This window comes from Mustela nigripes, chromosome 13 (assembly GCF_022355385.1).
Source record: "Mustela nigripes isolate SB6536 chromosome 13, MUSNIG.SB6536, whole genome shotgun sequence".
Classification (NCBI taxonomy): Eukaryota; Metazoa; Chordata; class Mammalia; order Carnivora; family Mustelidae; genus Mustela; species Mustela nigripes.
Genome location: NC_081569.1, coordinates 35,645,319 through 35,662,294, shown reverse-complemented (window position 1 = coordinate 35,662,294; position 16,976 = coordinate 35,645,319). Strand labels below are relative to the sequence as shown.

General features: G+C 38.7%; 1 protein-coding gene across 3 annotated transcripts in view; it reads left to right on the top strand.

Moving 5' to 3' along the window:
* RAB27A (RAB27A, member RAS oncogene family) overlaps positions 1-16,976 on the top strand; it is a 79,777-nt gene that overhangs the window by 55,135 nt on the left and 7,666 nt on the right. For all 3 annotated transcript variants that reach the window (XM_059371956.1, XM_059371957.1, XM_059371958.1), the window contains 3 exons: positions 3,053-3,138; positions 5,463-5,566; positions 9,469-9,592. In XM_059371956.1, the coding sequence (XP_059227939.1) occupies positions 3,053-3,138; positions 5,463-5,566; positions 9,469-9,592 (314 nt within the window). The remainder of the gene's footprint in view (positions 1-3,052; positions 3,139-5,462; positions 5,567-9,468; positions 9,593-16,976) is intronic.

Sequence of the window (16,976 nt, the reverse complement as noted above, 5' to 3'; positions counted from 1 at the left end):
TATGTTTGCCTTTTTTTACTTGTTTTCTATGTGTCTTATTTTTTGTTCCTTTGTTTTTTCATGACTACTTTATTTTGTGTTAAATACTTTCTAGTATTTCATTTTAATTCCCTTGTCATTATTTTTACTATATATTTGAGGTTTTGTTTAAATAATTCCCCTAGGGATTATAATTATCATTATAATTAACAATCTAGTTTAGATTAATACCAACTTAATTTCTTTACTATCATGAAACTGTGTTTACATATGGCTTCACTTCCTACTCCTTCCTTTGCACTTATTGTCAAACAAATTCTATCTTGTTATGTTATGTGTCTAACAATGTGTCTAAATCAGCAGATTTATAATTATTCATGCAGTTGTATTTTAATCAGATGGAAGAAAAGAATTAAAAAATACTTTAAAGTACTTAATTTAAAATTTAAAAATATTAAAAATACTTTAAATTGAATAAAAAAATAAATTATACTTTCTATTATATTTATCTATGTAGTTATATTTCTGGTGCTTTTCATTTTTTATGGATTTGACTTACTGCACAATGTCCTTTTATCTCAGCCTGAAGCACTGTATTTATTATTCCTTATAGAGCAAGTATGCTGGTGATGAATTTTTTGTTTTTGTTTATCTGGGGATGTCTTACTTTCTCTTTCGATTTTAAACAATAATTCTTGGTTGATAGTCTTTTTTTTTCTTTCAGCACTTTATGTCATCTTACTGCCTTTTGGCTTTTATTGGTTTTAATAACAAATCAGCTGTTAGACTTATTAGATCCCTGTGTGTGAGGAATCATTTTTTATTTGCTGCTTTTAAGATTCTCATTTTGTCTTCAGATTTTGACAGCTTGATGAAGTGTCTAGTCAATCTCTATTAATTTATTGGTGCCCTCTTGAATATGCAGATGAATGTTTTTCATCAAATTTTGAAGGTTTTTGGTTATTATGTCTGCAAATTTTTTTCTGCCTCTGTATGTCTTCTTTTTTAGGATTGCCAGTATGTATATGTTGGTATGTTTGATGGTTCCATAGGTTTCTGAGACTCTGTTCATTTTCCTTTACTCTTTTTCCATCTGTGCCATGGCCTAGATAACTCAACTGACCTGTCTTCAGATTCAGTGGTTATTTCTTCTGCCAGTTCTAGTCTGCTATTGAAACTCTCTAGTGAATATTGCACTTCAGTTATTGTACTTTTTAACTCCAGAATTTCCATTTTCTTTTTATATTATCTGTCTCTGTTAATATTCTCTATTCAGTGAGGCATTATTCTTTAATTCTTTAAAAATTTTATTCACTTATTTTAGAGAGACAGAGAATAAGAAAGGACAGGCAGGGGTAGCAGCAAAGGGAGAAGGAGAAGCAGGCTCTTCACTGAGCAGGGAGTCTGATGCAGGGCTTGATCCCAGGACCATTGGATAATGACCCGAGCTGAAGGCAGATGCTTAACCAACTGAGCCACCCAGGAGCCCTTATACTTTAATTCTTTAGACATGATTTCCTTTAGTTCTCTGAACATTTTTATAATAGCTGATTTAAAATCTTTTTCTAATGAGTTCAACATCTGGCCTTCCTTAAGGGTGGTTTCTCTTGATTTCTTTTCCCCTGCTGTGTATGAGCCATACTTTCCTGTCTCTTTTTGTGTCTCATAAACTTTGTTGAAAACTGGACATTTTAAATAATATAATCTGGCAACTCTGGAATCCGATTTCTCCCCTTTCCCAAGGTGGGGAAAGGGCAGAGGGAGAAGGAGAGAGATAATTTCAAGCAGACTCTGTGTTGAGCACAGAGCCTGACATGGGGCTCTATCTCACAACCCTGACATCATGACATGAGCTAAAATCAAGATTCGGACAATTAACTGACTGAGCCACCCAGGTGCCTCTGAGTAGTCAGATTTCTTGAATCAGTAAGTCTTTCAGTTTTTTATGACACACTCTGTATGTGTGTGTGTTCATTTTGGGACAGGTGCTAATGCTCCTATGGATAGTTCACAACTCTGCCTTAGCTTTCACTTCCTGCTTGAAAAGAGCCTCAAAGTTAACTAGAGATGTGATAATTGGTTCTTTTCAAGTCTTTCCCAGGCATATGTACAACACTATGTATGAGATTGGCCTGGTACATTCCAAGGAATATTTTGGAACTTTTCAAATCTCCCCATGGACATCTCATTTCCTTATTTTTGTCTTCAAGTTTTTTGGTTAGGATTTTGTTAGCCCCAGTTGGTACTGCTGCCTTTGGTAGCTGTGATGTTAAATAATTGGTCTGGATTATTTTCAACAAATGCCCTAAGGGTAAGGTTACTATAGAGCAAGCTCTGGGTTTAGCAAAGTCAAGTCAAGGCCTGGGAATGGAGCTTTAAAGGCAACTTTCAGATGGTTCTCTGGAGATGAGACTTTGCGTAGCTTCAAACCTGTTTTGCCTCTACCCCCTTCAGTGATTACTATGCTGATTGTTTTCATAGCTACCATAATAGTGCATTTCTTGGTTTTCAAGGCTACTGAGGAGCTTGGAAGAGTGGTTTGGGAATAGGATAAATTAAAACAGCACAAAGTTTACTGTTTTTACTGATATTCAGCCATTTTTCTTGATTAGATGCTTCTTGGAACATTGTGAGTCTTAATTTTCAGTGTTTGGAAAAAGTGAATTTTGACAATTTTTGCCAGCATTTCATTGCTTTTATGGAGGAAGAGGTCGTCAGAGGTCCTTCCTATAAAATTGCTTTAGAGTACTTTTTAAAGATGGGCTAGGGAAAAATACTAGTGACTTGAGGGAACTTTGAGGAAAAGTAAGCAGACTATTTTTTAATACAAATTATGTGTTATATATATTTAATAATATATTTATAAAAATATATAATGTGTATATTTATGTTTTAATACAAATTATTGTATTATCCAAAGACAATTATTTGGACTAATATAAAAATAAGGTTGCGTTCCAGATGGAATTTTTTTAGAAGTCTAGATGCTTATGGGATCTTTACTGAATAGAAAAGTGAGAAGAATTAATGGTTTTCAAAAGTTTTCTTTTTCTCTTTCATTTTGCTATTTTAGGTGTATAGAGCCAATGGACCCGATGGAGCCATTGGCAGAGGCCAGAGAATCCATCTGCAATTATGGGACACAGCAGGGCAGGAGAGGTATGAGATCTTTAGTTATGTGTTCCTTACTGGAGGAAAGGGAAAACCAGCTATGCCCTTCACACCATACCTGAGCAGGAAAACGCCAGCTGATTAGTTGACTTGGACCTAGATCAGACATGCTGCTAAATTAGCAGGAAATCTATCAGTCTGAAATGATAATGATGTCTCTTTCATACAAGGTCAAAGGAAAAATGAATCCTTTTCCAAATAGACTATCTTACTTATACAGTTTCTACTTCTTCAGTCTTTCTCCTGTCTCCTCCTACTTTCTCCTCCACCTCCCTCCTCCTCCTCCTTCGTTTTGCTTGTTCTTGTTCTTCTTGTTCTTCATGTTCTTGTTCTTTAAGATTTACACACTTTTCTCCATTTACCTTTGCTGTTTACACAGCTAAAAAGACAACTTCAGAATTACATGCATTACTCTTACCTGGTTATTGAAACCTCACAGAAAATCTGATTAGAATTAACTCATATGGTCAGAAGTTGCTTGATCAAAATAAGTCGCATGAAATCTTGATATAAAATTTCTTTTAGTTATAGCTACTGTTTTCTCTCACAGTTTCTTTGAAGTATTGTGTTTTTTATTTTTTAAAAAAAGATTTATTTATTTGAGAGAGAGAATGTGCCAGGGTGGGGGAGGGGAGGGTGTGAGGGAGATAGAAACTTCAGCAGACTCCACACTGAGTGGGCTGAATCCACACTTGGGGCTCAATCTCAGGATCCTAAGATCATGACCTCAGTCAAAACCAAGAGTCAGACACTTAACTGAGTGAGCCACCCAGGTACCCCTGAAGTGTTCTGTTTTTTAACTTTTTCTTATGGAAATCTTCAAAGATATACTGCAGAGGATAGTATAATAAAATCATATACGTATTTCCCAGTTTCAGTAGTCATTGATTTGTGGCCTATCTTATTTCACATATACCTCCATCCCTTCTTATCCAACCCACCAAATTATTTTGAAGCAAATTCCAAATGTCAGATGTTTTCATTTATAACTACTTTGGTATGTATTCCTAAAAGATAAGGACTCTTTTTGTAAAAACATTGATTAGAAATATTGGAGAAAACTTAGAAGATTAGATGGCAATTTCATACTAGTATTTTCTTTCCTGGAATCTCTGCCTGTCAGTTGCTGACTTTACATAAAAATAAAGTGGAAACTGACTTTTAGAGGGAGAGGAGAGATGGCAGGATAAAGCCTTAGAAGAGAGAGTACCAAGAAAGGATATGGTCTCAGTCAATACTACTCCCACCTTAAAGCCAAAGAAATGGTTAGCAGACTTATGAGACCTCTTTAGAGACTGAAATTAAAAGGTAACGGAACCCACTATAACATCAAGTGAAGCGGAACTTTCTCGGGATAAGGAAAACATACATAGCAAGAACCATTGCTTTAGGCCTATTTAACTAAGTAAATTCTTTTTTTTTTTTTTTTTTTTTAGATTTTATTTATTTATTTGACAGAGAGAGACACAGCGAGAGAGGGAACACAAGTGGGGGAGAGGGAGAAGCAGGCTTCCGGCTGAGCAGAGAGCCCAATGTGGGACTCCATGTGGGGCTCGATCCCAGGACGCTGGAATCATGACCTGAGCTAAGGCAGACGCCCAATGACTTAGCTACCGAGGTGCCCCTTGACTAAGTAAATTCTTGACTGAGACTATGGGATCATGAGCTAGTTCTTGTGATCCCTGTCTAGCAGTCTGATTTTTCAAATCACATGGTCCATTAACACATAAACTTATGTAAGCAATAAATGTCTTACATACTTTTGGAATATCACCATCCAGTTTGTTTTTTTAATTTTTAAAAATCTACAGAGACCATTTTTATTTTATTTATTTTTATTTACTCTGGTATAATTAATATACAGTGTTATATTCATCTTGGGTATACAATAGAGTGACTTTGCATTTCCATACATTTCTCAGTGCTCATCGTAAGTGTCCTCTTAATCTCCTTTATCTGTTTCATCCTTTTCCCCTTCCCCCTCCCCTCTGGTATCCATCAGTTTGTTCTCTGTAAGACTGAATTCCAAATACAGCTTTGGTAATTGTTGGTGTTTTATGAAGTCTCAGTATATTTTCAAGTATTCTTTCTGACTTTAGATACCTATTTGGTAGCATAATTTGCTAAATCCTGTGTAATAAAGAGATACAATTTGCATGTATAATGTGAAGTTATTAGAAACAATGGCACATTATTAAACATCTAATTTGTTATTGATGAATTATTGAAAGAGACTGAGGGCACTATTGGTAGTTTTATATTTCAGGAGTGGGGTCATGATTTAGCTGACCTATCTGCTTTTACGTTCCTAGGTTTCGTAGCTTGACAACAGCCTTCTTCAGAGATGCTATGGGGTTTCTTCTGCTTTTTGATCTGACGAATGAGCAGAGTTTCCTCAATGTCAGAAACTGGATAAGTAAGTGCTATTGTTTCCATCTCCCACTCCCCACTTCCCACAATACAGTGCTCTCTTAAATTCTACTTCTGTTTTAAGTTGTTTTGGAGGAGCTCCTAGTACTATTTTACTTTGGAGGAAAGATTACTGAGATACTCTGCTTTTCCTAGTAATACTAACTTTGATTTGTTGAGTAGTTCTTATCTTGGTGGCACATGGCAGCACTTTACATGTGGAAAACAGAGGATGCTGTTACCCATTTTATAGATAAGGAAAGAGAAACCTATAAAAGTTAAATCTCTGAGTATCTGCTTGCCTATTTTATGCTGTCAGAATTTATATCACCAGGATGTAATACATCTGTTACATAGACATAAATATCTTTTGAAGGCTTAGAAGATAATACCCCTGGCTCCATGTCTCTTCTTTACTCAGAGTTCCCTTTTTTCCTTTTAACGTCAGGGAGGTTGCCAGAAGGATCTCATCATGGAAGACTCTAAAATTACATTGGCAAAAGTGGTCCCCAGTACTATAGCCACACACAGAAACTCACTTGTACACAGACAAGTATGTAAACATACACACACGCTCATCTTGGCTCTTTGCAGAGATTCTGATCTCCCAAATGGTTGGCTAACAGCCACTTAAAATCCTATCACTTGATCAAATAAATAACAGCTTGCAAATTTACATTTTTCTCCATTAGTTGTATTAGTGTAAACCCAGAGAATCTGTTGGGGAAGTCTGTGGTGTTAAATTCTTAACATCCAAATCCTTAAAATGAAAATACGGACTTAAAATACCGACAATTTAAAAAATAACTTGGTGTTTTGGTATTACAATGAAGTCATTGGCTGTGGTTTTGATAGCCTTTTGGTTTAATAACCTTATTTTTAAGAATGAATTTTTAAATAAGTAATTTACATGGTGCATCGTGATTTTCAAAGCATTTTCACATACTTTGTACCTGATCCTCACAAGCACTGTGGGTGAAGATTCAGACAAGTGACGTGTCTTTATTTTAGGATAAGGACTGTTATAAACCCATCTGTTTTCACAGATAAAAATGGAAATTCTGAGACAGATAAATCTTGCCTATCTGGACTTTTTAGCTGATTAGATAAATAAAAAAATTATGTGAAATTATGTGTAATGTATACATTTTATTTTGTTATCCTTATAGTGTAAGAGAATTCTTACTGCACATTAGGTAGAGAAAACTTACACATTTTGAGGATTTCATATCTTCAATGGAAACTATTCTCCCCCAACCCGCCTTTGGAAAAAAAAGTTAGTGTTGAGGATCAAAGATAATAATATCAAATCTTCACTAGGAACAGTAATTTATTGTCTATACATTTTATTTTCCCCCTGCCTGTTAGCATTTTGAATATTATAGGGATTATTTATTTCTTCCTTTTGGGGGGTGCAGGCTAGAACAAAGGCACTGTTGCCTTAAACAAGTAGCTGGCTCCTGGCCCTGAGTGGCCTGGGGAGAGGAGAGCAGGTCTGCACCCTTCCTTTGCAGGCTGCCTTGACAGTCAGTTCTCCCTTGACTCCAAAGCTGTTCATGCCCCTTGGAAAGGGGATACATGCAAATCGAAAGGTGAGCCCTGCTGAATTCAGAAGACTGAACAGAAAGCTGAGTTCTCTCAGCCTGCTACATGGAAGGAATCAGGTAGTGTTGTATTCACTTACCTATCTTCCTAGAGCTCAGAGAATGAGCAAGTCATGCCCTTAAGTATTCTTCATTGAGTGGCAGCCTATTTTGTAAAGAAATTTTAAAGTAGTCTGAATTTCTAAACATTGTTTCTGTAACCTCACATGAATTGTATAAGAGCCCAACAGGTATATATTTTACATGTTTTTGCCTGTATATTTTTATTCCTATTATTCTGCCTGTCTAAAAGCGGTCCCCACACCCACTCCCTCCATAACCACCCCTTTTAAAAAATTGGTTGGAGTTCTGCTTATTCTTTAAAATATGGCAAATTATGGGCTCCATGAAATTTCCTGTAACTGTAGTTGGATTAAATTTTTTCCTTCCTGTCAACTGCTATTATATTTTGTACTACCTATAGGATTTTTAGTGGCTTTTAACCACTATGAGTTGTAGTAGTTACTTATGTATGTGTCTTTTTCTTAGTGGGATTTTTTTAAAGAATTGATTAATTTGCTTTTTATATAATTAATTCAGTCTTTGTAGAAAAATTAGGAAGGAAGAAATAAAAGGAAAAATCACCAATAATTGCACTTCCTGGAGTCTCCAAAATAAACAAATGCTATTAAACATCATTATTGGTGATACTTCATAGCACTTGTAAATGCCTTCACATATTAATGTAGTGGTTCTCAAGTATGATTGTACATCTAGATCACCCAGGGAGCTTGTTAAAACACAGATTCTGGGTTCCATATCCAGCATTCCTGATTCAGTAGCCTTGGGGTGCAACCTGAGAATTTACATTTCGAACAAGTTCCCTAGTGATGGGAAGGCTCATGGACCATACCTGGAGAATCACTGAATTAACTCACTTAATCCACACCTTAACCCTGCAAAGAAAGTACCATCATTATTACCATTTACACATGAGGAAACGACTTCCTCAGGGTCACACAGCTAGTAAACAGTAGAGCCAGGATTCAGTCTCAGATACAGTCAGTCCTGAGTTCATGCTCATAATCATGACACTGGACATGTGTGGGATCAATAGAGCACAAAGCCACGCTGGAGACCGGAAAGGTTTCACTATGGAGGTAACTGAGAGGCAAGTCTTAAAAGAAGGGTGGAAATTCATGGAAGGAAGGTGGTGGTTGGGTATTCAAGCACATTGGAACAACATGTGTACCGCCTTGGAGGAAAGAAAGCACATGGACACTATTGGAAACATACACAGTTTGGTTTTGCCTATGTAGGCCTTGTTCCCTAGCTGTCTCTTGAGGACAAAGGTCAGGGCCCTGAAATTCTGTACCAAGTATCTGGCCTATGTTGATGACCACTGAATTCTTGCTGACTAGATTTTCTCTTGATAAGATATAATGAACATGACTTTGTAATGAGGAACTAAAATGTCAACACTTTTCTGGTTAACTATGATAAATAAATTAGGCCATACCAACTTTGAGTTATGTCTTATTGTGAAAATTTGGGCTGCTTTAATCTCATTATGAATAAGATGAATAAGAAATAAAGCTTTCTCTTACTTCTTTGAAGATTAAACTATTTAGCTTAATGAAACTCTTTTTGTTTAATTGCTTTTTAAAAGTATGCCTATTTACAGGTTTTCAGGTGAAAAGAAATAAACGCTGTGGAATAAGAATTGTAGTCTTCTGCTTCCCCTTAGTTCTGGTGACAGAGTAATTTCCTGTTTATTCTAGAATGGTTTTCTCTCATTTAATCTTAAATCTTTCTTATTTTAATTGCATTGATTCTGCCTTAGGATAATAGAAAAATGTGAAAGCATTTCATATAGAAACAAGCTAGTTCATTCAAAAGAAGACAGTTCTTTTAAAAAATATTGCGATGGGGAGACACCATATGAAATATAGAGCTTTATGATTAACAATAAGCACTAAAAATTCTCCCAAGTTTTTCTCCAATGGCCTTCAGTAGAGAAATAGCCACAAGGGTGTGTACACATGGTCGCTCACATGCACACATGCACTATTAGAGGGTTAGCCATTTCTCCCATTCCTCTCTGATTTAAATAAGATGGGATATGTGTTTAAGGATAAGTTCTACATCTCTGCCCTGTCCATTCCGTTCTGCAGATTAGGTTATTGATGCTTTGAAAGCATTCTCTCATTTCCTTATGTCTGTATATCCACTTAAAGTTGGATATATCCAAAAGTTTTCAGAGCACGTTTGCATATATTCTCCATTGATCACACATATTATTTACCTATGATAATTTTTCATACAGGCCAGCTACAAATGCATGCATATTGTGAAAACCCAGATATAGTGTTATGTGGAAATAAGAGTGATCTGGAAGACCAGAGAGTAGTAAAAGAGGAGGAAGCAAGAGGACTTGCAGAGAAATATGGGTGAGTATTTTTGTGGATAAATCTAGAAAAAACATTCCCAAATCAAACAGTAGATGGATAACAGGAGATGCAAAAGCAAACAGTTGAAACAGCACACTTAGGTGTAGGCTTTGGGAAGTATAATACCTACTTTATAGATTAATATTATGTGATAATGGGAACCCAAAGAAAAACACTGGGTGAGGGCCATGCTTCAATACCATTTTCTCAATCTCTTGGTGTTTAAAGACACCTTTGAGGGCAAATGCCCTAACTATGTAAGGTTGCTTTCCCAAGATGCAAGTAGGAGATGCGTGGGGTAAGTAAATTCTCTCTATTGAGCAAGAACATTTCGAAGCCAGTTCATGTGCTGCTGTAGAGAGTCCCAGCATACAGGAAGGCCTATCAGCTTTGAAATTTCTGTGCTGGGAGAGGAGCATGAGTATGAAGTTTCCCTTGGTTTAGGTTGTGTTTTTGTGGTGGAGAATCATCTAAATACTGTCTGCTTTCTTGAATTCTGGGAATAGGATCACAGTAGCATTGATTAGACATGAAAGAAGGGGGTAGCCACTGTTTATTAAAATGTCAAGGGCATCTCTACAAAGGAATTTGTGCTTTGCTTTCTTTCTATCTCTAATACAATGAGAACCCAAGTATGTATGTATTAATTACCCTTAATATAAATGGGAGGCAGTAAGTGGAGCTGAGAAGGAAGGGGAAGTAGAGAGAGAGAGAGAGAGAGAGAGAGAGAGAGGATGTTACCCAGCTCCTGGCCCTGGTTTTTAGGCAGAATCCAAGGAAGCCAGAGGAGGACCTTTCTCTTTTTATTGTGTGACAACTGCTTTGTTCTTCTTTGGGCTCTTGGAGGACCAAAGAACACTCAAGGATAGCTTTCACATTGGGAAGGGAGTAGAAGGATTAGGTTGGTCAGGTGGGAAGAAGTCAGTGTCTAGAGAGTTTAGAATACCAGGTAAGGAGAGTTGCTGAAATTCTGGGGAGCAGGGAGTTGCTGAAATCCTTTGAACATGGAGGGATGTGGTAAGTACTTCTCTAGATCAGTCTGGGAGAGGTGCATGGGCTAATGTGAAGGGAGGAAATACTAGAGACAAGAAGATTGCGGTGATCTGTTAGATGGGTAGGAGCTGTATTTGTGGAAAAGAAAAAGGAATAAATTGGACAAAATAGGCAGGGTGGGGCAGAACAGGATTTTAGATCTTTTTCAATTCTAGGGGCAGGTAAGACAGCCTGGGGTGGTGGGTGTATCTATTCCCATCAATTATACTAGCTCGCTCTGGCATATATTTGCAATAGGATGTGAAGGTTTTCACTCTAGTGTAGATGGTGCTTACCCATGTTAGAAGCCTGAGGAGCTTTTAACAAATGTTTGTGTCCGGGCCTCACCTCTGAGCTTCTGAGGTCATTGGTCTGGAGTGGTTTTTCAGGTAAGATTCAGTGGAAGAAACATACTTACATATGAAGACATTTGTTACAGGTATTTGACCTTATGCACTTGTGGCAGCTGGTTAAGCCGTCTCTGAGGTGTTGACACTGAAACTTGAAGTCCACAGGTCAGGCAGTCAGGAAGGGAAGGCGGGTTTAAGGTGGGGAGAGCAAACACCACCTAAAGACCCATAACAGACTGAGACCTGCCTCAGGGTTTGTTGCCTCTGACCGGGATGGTCTGGGTATCCCAGAGAAGCCAGGGACCTTTGTCACAGGGCTAAGCACATGCACCTGGCCAAGGAGTTGGAGAAACTGAAGGAGGGTCTTGGGGAAGGTGGAACAGGTCCAGGTCCAGGTCCTGGTTTATGCAACCACACAAGCCAGCAGCTAAGCAATGATGTATGAGAACTACTGAATGGCTGCGGCGTCACCTCCACTCCCTCAGCTCCCCCAGATCTCTCCTGTGATCCACCCTAACTGGAAAGGAAGTTCTGGGAAATGTTCAACCGAACCGAGTTAACATGTTACAAAACCCTGCAGATGAGGGCCTGGGCATCAGTGTCTCGTAGAAACTCTCCACATGATTGTCAGGTTAGACGTGCCCAGGAGCTTTCAGCAAATACCTCCTGAGCTTTTGACACAATCCGCCTGGAGTAGTGATTCTGAGGTGGAGGCTGGCAAAGCCCCACAGGCCATTCTGATATGCTCTTCTACCCTTGAGAGGCACTCGGGTAATGCAGTAGGAAGGAAGGAGGGAGGGCCAGATACCACGGAGAGTACTGAAGTGTCGAAACTGGGAGCTGGGAGCTATGTTGCAAGGGAGCAAGGAGGAAGTAAGTGATGAAGCAATGGAAACTGTGGATGCAGACCATGCTTTTGAGAAGTATGTCAGTGAGGCCAAAAGAAATAGGGCATCTAAGGGAGTTAGCTAGATCCAATAACCGTGTCCCCAAGTACCAGAGGGGAGCCAGGATGGACTGCTCCCCCCTCCTGGCTTCTTCAGCCTTTTGTTTGTTTCTTCTCTTCTGGTTCTCAGGATTCTACTTCCTCCTTCATATCAAAGAGCCCAACTATGCCTTCTGTCTGTAGGTGGAGTCTGGGGGGCCAGGGCATGTCTTTCATCTGTTCCCAGCTCACAAGGTCTGGGGAGTACTTCATAAGAGAGGTTTAATCTCAGGTTTCTGCATTCAGTTAAAATGAGAGAAGGGATTTCTATTGGCAAAGAAAGGAAAGAGAGAGAAACAGAATTTCCTTAGGAACTAGGAAGCACAGGGTGCCTGGGTGGCTCAGTCATTAAGCAACTGCCTTTGGCTTAGGTCATGATCCCAGGGTTCTGGGATCAAGTCCTACATCGGGCTCCCTGTTCAGCAGGAAGCCTGCTTCTTCCTCTCCTACTCCCCCTGCTTGTATTCACTCTCTCGCTGTGTCTCTCTTTGTCAAATAAATAAATAAAATCTTAAAAAAAAAAAAAAGGATTAGGAAGCATAAAATATTGTTCTGCAGACACTTGGGTGGCTCAGTTGGTTAAGTGTTCTACTCTAGGTTTCAGCTCAGGTCATGATCTCAGGGTCGTGGAATCAAGCCCTGTGTCAGGCTCCTTGCTGGGTATGGAGCCTGCTTAAGATCCTTTCTCTCTCCCTCTCCTTCCCCCACCACGTACAGGCACTTGCATGCCCTCTCTCTCTCAAATAAATAAATCTTTAAAAAATACTGTAAGCTGTTTGATCACTTCAGAAGCAAAAGAAACAGTTTAGTGCATATGCATTTCACAAACCTGACATGTAAGTTTAATGATTATTTTCACAGATTTTTTTTCATTTTTAATTATAATATTTTCATTGATTGCACATGTACTAAAGGGCTGTGTTGGTCAGTTCATCTCCATGCTAGTAGTGGAAAAATAGAATATGGTTTATGGCATCTCTTTGCATTACTTGTATATTATCTGGTAAATTTGCATTTTGTTACTATTATGCGCCCTTTCCTCTCCAGTACCTAAAAATGAATCATTGGTTCATAAGTACTTCTCTTAAGTATACATGCACTTGGAGAATGAAAGACAATGTCTCAGAAAAACTTCGCAAACCTAATAAAGAACATGTTATAGTACAAATATGAAAAATAAATCTGTCTGTGACAACAAGGAAATCTGAGAATAAGACTTTCATGCAGGAGCCAGAAAAGGAACGGGTGAATTACGTGTATGATGAAGAATATCAGAAACTGTGTTTAGTAGACTAAGAATCTATTTACATCTAATTCCCTTTAATTTTCAGGTTTTTTCTAGAACAAGGGCAAAATAATGTTTTCTAGTATGTTATATTGAGTAATATTGTCAATAAAGTGAGAGAAAGGAGCAAAACAGAAGTTTGCCCGAACTTGTCCTCCTGCCAGTCAAAATGAGGGTGGTCTACACTGTTGCCAAAATGCTTTAAAAAATAGCTACAAAGTAAAACATGTTGGAAGGGCAAACCTAACCAGCATTGGCAACATTCCTCTTTGAGGTGATACTATTGGATCTCAAACCTTAGTGTGTTTCAAAATTGCCTGAACTCTGACTCCTAAGGAATTTCTGATTAGTGGCTCTGGGGTAGAACCCAGAAATTCGTTTCTTTCTTTCTTTCTTTTTTTTTTTTTTAAAGATTTTATTTATTTATTTGACAGAGAGAGATCACAAGTAGGCAGAGAGGCAGGCAGAGAGAGAGGAGGAAGCAGGCTCCCTGCTGAGTAGAGAGCCCGATGTGGGACTCCATCCCAGGACCCTGAGATCATGACCTGAGCCGAAGGCAGCGGCTTAACCCACTGAGCCACCCAGGTGCCCCCAGAAATTCGTTTCTAACTGATTCCCTCCTGCAGGTGATTGAAGGTAGTGCTTTGAGAACCAATGGTATGCATTTCAAGTTACTACAGGTGTGCATGCTGGCAGATACTTTTGTTGATGGTATAATTGGATAAATCATTAGAGAATATGAGGCATTGTCTAATGTGCCTTGCATGGGTGAGGGAAATGTGCTTAATGACTCCTCACTGGAAAATCCATGTTTGAGGAGGGAGGATACTTTTTCTCTCGGTTGATTAAATCAGCTGTGGTATAGACTGGAACTGGACACTGGGATTGGTAGTGAGAGTATGCCAGCTGTAAGTGAGCAGGCAAGGACTTGATGAGTTAAAAACGGCTGCATCTAAACCTCTCGGCCTTCTTTTCCCACACGGGATAGTTGGTGGTCATTAGAGGCCTTTCCATTTTTGATTCTGAGTTGAAGGACATACAGAAAATTGTGAATACAATGAAACTGTGATAATTGAATATGTACATATTTCATGTGCTATACAAAGGAATGGGTAGAACATTTTTTAAAATTGAGAAATAATTGATATATAACATTGTATTAGTTTTAGGCATACAGTGATGATTGGATATATGTATAGATTGCTACCACAGTAAGTTTGGTTATTATCCATTAGCACACAGTTATAATTTTTTTCTTTTTCTTCAAAGATTTATTTATTTATTTGTCAGAGAGAGAGAACAAGCAGGGGGAGCTGCAGAGGATGAGGGAGAAGCAGTCTTCCCACTGAGCAGGGAGCCCGATGTGGGGGTTGATCCCAGGACCCCAGGATCATGACTTGAGCCAAAGGCAGACGCTTAACTGACTGGGCCACCCAGGCACCCAATTTTTTTTTTTCTTCTGGTGATAACTTTTAAGATCTACTCTCTTAAGGGCAGCAAATTTAAGATGACTTTTCCCCCACTGAAGCATGGTGGCTATTGATGAAGAAGGTGTTCAAGAGTTTCTGGATTAAATAATGTGTTAAAAACATTTATTTACAACATTAATAATATGAGCACAGACCGTTTCTGGTGTTCAAGTGGCTTAGCTCAGCAGAATGCTGTGTCCTAGCTAGACTGAAATGTGGCATGAATAACTTGATCACAAATAATTTGATTCTTTGCATACTTCATGACATCTTTCCTTCATTCAAGAAATAATGATGTATCATTGGGAAGGCATGTTTTAAAGCCACATACCTAAACTAAAATTAAACATACAAGACTGATTTTCAGAGCCCCCTGCAACTCAGGGGAGGACCTAGATTTCACTTGGCACAATCTTGTGGGTTGAAACGGTCCATACACCCATCCTTCCTTGTAAGTGCTTGTTCATTTAGCATTCAACAGACTGTGAAAAGTAGTGAGACACATTTCTTAATTTAGTGAAAAAATTTTCCATGATATCTGGATCCACATGTGAGCCAAATAATCCAGAACCATTTGACAGCACCATCAAATACACCTGCTTTCATTCCTGGCAACCTGTAACTATAATCTAGGATCTTCTAGTTTTGGGGATATAAATAATAGAAATCAGCTTGATGTGGATCCTGACCAATATATTGCATAAGCAGGATCTAGATATCCTGGTGAAAGACTGTAAGTGATAATAATACCCCCCTCATTGATTTGAAGTCCTTTGCCATTTTCCTCATTTTATATTTATTTTAAAATCTATGACTAATATATTTCTTTTTAAAAAACACATCATAACTGGTGTTCTGCATCCATTCCAAACAGCTGTTGAGTGGTCATTTTTGAATTGAAAATTACAAATAGCTACACAGGATTTTTTTTAAAGATTTGGTCTATACTGGCCCTAGTAATGCTCCATTAGCACCACCGTGTGGAGAGAAGGAACCATATCACTCTATGGTTAAAAAGGGTGACAACTGATCCTCTTGAATGTCAGCTAATTTTACTAAATTTTTGCCTAGTAAGTTTTAGGAAAAACAGAATATTATTTTAAGAGAAGGAAAAAGTCCATTAGAGTCAGATTTATTGGGCACTTGCTGGATGCTATGCTTGTGCATCTCATTTTCTCCTTCCATGACTCCATGAACCACTGTTACCCTCTTTACAGATATGGAGAAGTGGTTGGATGATGTAGCCCAAATGCCTTCTAAAAGTGAATATCAAGAAGATGTGGACATAAAAATAGTACTAACTCTATCCTATAGACTCCTTTGTCCTTAGCACAAGCTGGACAGTCTAGTTTTCAAATGTGAACACAAAGGCACATGTCTGACTCTGGAGCATCATTTTGTTGTGGAAAGAAAGTCTTATTTCAGGTTCTTCTCTGTGGGTCTCATTTGCTTCTCCTCTGACAGCTTAGAGAGCAGAGCAGAGTGAACTCGAGCATTCACTAATTCCTGTAGAAACAAAGACCACATTGCCCTAGTTGTTCAGAAGACTCTGAATGATTAGTCTAAAGATTAAGATTGCTGGGGCTCCTGAGTGTCTCGGTCGGTTAAGCGTCTGTCTTCAGCTCAGATCCCATGATCCCAAGTTCCCGTCACTGAGCCCCACATTGGGCTCCCAGTTCAGCGGGGGGAGCCTGTTTCTCCCTCTGACTCTCACTCTTGCTTGTGCTCTCTCTCTCTCTTTTTCTCAAATAAATAAATACATACATAAAATCTTTAAAGAAAAAATGTTAATCAGACTCCAGGTCACATGACCTGGAACTTCACAAATTGCAGGACAATATCCTCGAAGGAGAGAAGGTTGTTCCTTGAATTTGGAGTCAAATTGTTAAGGAGCACCTGGGTGCCTCAGCTGTTAAGTGTCTGCCTTTGGCTCAGGTCATGATCCCAGGGTCCTGGGATTGAGCCCTGCATCAGGCTCCCTGCTTGGTGGGAAGCCTGCTTCTCTCTCCCCCGCTACCCCTGCTGTGTTCCCTCTCTCTGTGTCTCTATCAAATAAATAAATAAAATCTTTTTTTTTTTTTAAAGATTTTATTTATTTATTTATTTGACAGAGATCACAAGTAGACAGGCAGGCAGAGAGAGAGAGAGGGAAGCAGGCTCCCCAACGAGCAGAGAGCCCGATGCGGGCCTCGATCCCAGGACCCTGAGATCATGACCTGAGCCAAAGGCAGTGGCTTAACCCACTGAGCCACCCAGGCGCCCA